The following is a 2,228-nucleotide window of genomic DNA, read 5'->3' on the forward strand; positions in this document are numbered from 1 at the left end:
AGTGTTGAAAACGTCAAAAAAAGTGACAAACATTAAAAAAAAGTGTCAAAATTGTTGAAAAAAGGAACAAAAACGTAAGAAAAAGTTAAAAACGGTGATAAAAGCGTTTTGACAGGAAGACAACACAAGGGTTAATGAACTATGAGTTCAACGACACCATTTTGCATCCCAAATCGACTTTACCCAATTGCACTCTGAAAGGACTCCTAAATGTTCTCTGTGAAATGACTGCATGGTAATTCTCTGGCATAATGAATAGGGCTCATTTAAAATGCATTTCACTGTGCCAAACCTGAATCTGAAAATCATGATAAACAGGCTCGCTAGTGTATTTGCCAATAGATATTAACTTGCATAATTTTCACAGATCAAATTAATTAATTTCTGGAAAACTAACAATAACAATAACATTAAATGGCAAAGACATTGCACATAATGTACAGGAGTGATATTCAGGGCAGCACATTGGTCCATGCAATCATTTTGTTTTCTTTTGTAATTTAATTCGGAGTGAGCAGACGTAGCTTTAAATAATATAAGTTGCAGACTAGTGCCGACAGTAAAAAGAGGCTAAATTGCTATTATATCTAGGGATTTGTTATGTTGCTAGTCTCAATTCAACATCTGGTGAGCCTGATAGTTAAGAGATAAACAATTTCATTATCTTGTCTAGCTCAGTTAATATTTGCAAAGAAACACATTTATGATGTTTTAATAGAATACTAAGCAGAATAAAACTCCAAGGAGTCTATAGCATTGACAGTAATTGAATAGGTCATTTGCATCATACATAATGAAAAGCTCCATTCATGTAGTCTACCATACCTCACTGAAGGCCAAACAACAGACTGCTTATGCTTTAAATTGAAGTCTGAATAGTAATTTTCTCATTACCGCACATCAAGCTTTCAGTTTCAGCGTTTCATATTTTATGGCATTGATCAGGCCTTCTATAACTAAATGTCTATCGATCCATTTCCTGCTCTTCTTCCAAAAGCATTTCTTCCTTCTAGTCAAATTTAATTCTGAAAATGTCCATGCTGGTGCAAAAGATCTACTTAAAAAATGGAGCTAAAAAGAAGAAAAACGTTGTGCTCGAGCCTGAAAGGAGTTAATCGCTCTGCAGAGAACACCAACTGCTGTCTGATTCAATAGCAGAGAGCTTTCATAGTTATATTTCTATCACTTTTAAGGATTTTTTCACTCATTTGCTTGATCTGAGCTGAACCACAGGACTTGAACAAAGCATCCACACCTGTCTTTCCTGGCTTCTATCAGCACAGAAACAGCTGCAGTGGCCCACATGACCTCCAAATGCAGTCTGAGTAATGACCGCATTCATGTATGATGACGCTGATATCAGACAAATGTGTGTGTGTGACTGTGGTGGTGGGGTGGTGGGAAGCTTTAACTCACCATATCGATGGATGACACAGGCCCGATGCTGTTGACATATATGCCCACATTGACGACTGTAGGTTTCACTGCAAGAGCCAGAAGGAAGAAGAGTGAGTAAAGGTAGCTGCGCATATTGTAGGTAGGACATATCACATTTATACATGCAATCATTCTATTTTGTTTGTCAAACGTCTGCGTTTTGCAGTTATGTGTAATGTGTGTCCATAACCAAAAAAATTATCAAGTGGAAAACAATGGTTATCCTCATGCAATATCATTTTGATAAATAAAAAGAGTCAGTTCTCTTTTCCCCATCCACCCAGAAAGGGAAGATGTATTTTTGAAGTCAGCAAAGCTGCGCCGTGCTTCCTGGAGCAGATACTGTACCATGTTACCATGGCAATTAATAGCATTCCCAGTGAGTATGTAGGATCTTGGCAAATTTAGCTTGGCAAAAACATTTGGTTTGAGGAAGAGAAAATTGGAGCATCAGAAATGTGAATTGGTACCGGACCTAAGTGCTGCATCTAAGAATCGTGCTTGTTTTGATTACATGCATGTTTTTAATGTGGTTATCTGTTTTGAGTTTTTACTAAATAAATCTACACAAATGATCTTTCATTTTAATGCTCCATGTCCTTGAATAGTTCCTGTAAAGAACATGTCACACAACATGCTTTCTCAGAATACACATGATGTACCCGCCATAAACAAGGACTGCACGTGTTTGACTAAAGACGCATTATTGCCACACAATAAGATGAAGGATTTCTTTTCACTGCCTCTTCTAAATCACTCACAAATACACGCACGCACACGCACGCACACAC

The 2,228-nt window shown here is 37.3% G+C and overlaps 1 protein-coding gene across 3 annotated transcripts in view; it reads right to left on the bottom strand.

Moving 5' to 3' along the window:
• The window catches only part of LOC116674210 (gamma-aminobutyric acid receptor subunit gamma-3), an 82,981-nt gene that overhangs the window by 57,933 nt on the left and 22,820 nt on the right, over positions 1-2,228 (bottom strand). For all 3 annotated transcript variants that reach the window (XM_032506768.1, XM_032506769.1, XM_032506770.1), the window contains one exon: positions 1,417-1,484. In XM_032506768.1, the coding sequence (XP_032362659.1) occupies positions 1,417-1,484 (68 nt within the window). The remainder of the gene's footprint in view (positions 1-1,416; positions 1,485-2,228) is intronic.

The sequence above is a fragment of the Etheostoma spectabile genome, chromosome 24, assembly GCF_008692095.1.
Source record: "Etheostoma spectabile isolate EspeVRDwgs_2016 chromosome 24, UIUC_Espe_1.0, whole genome shotgun sequence".
Taxonomy (NCBI): domain Eukaryota; kingdom Metazoa; phylum Chordata; class Actinopteri; order Perciformes; family Percidae; genus Etheostoma; species Etheostoma spectabile.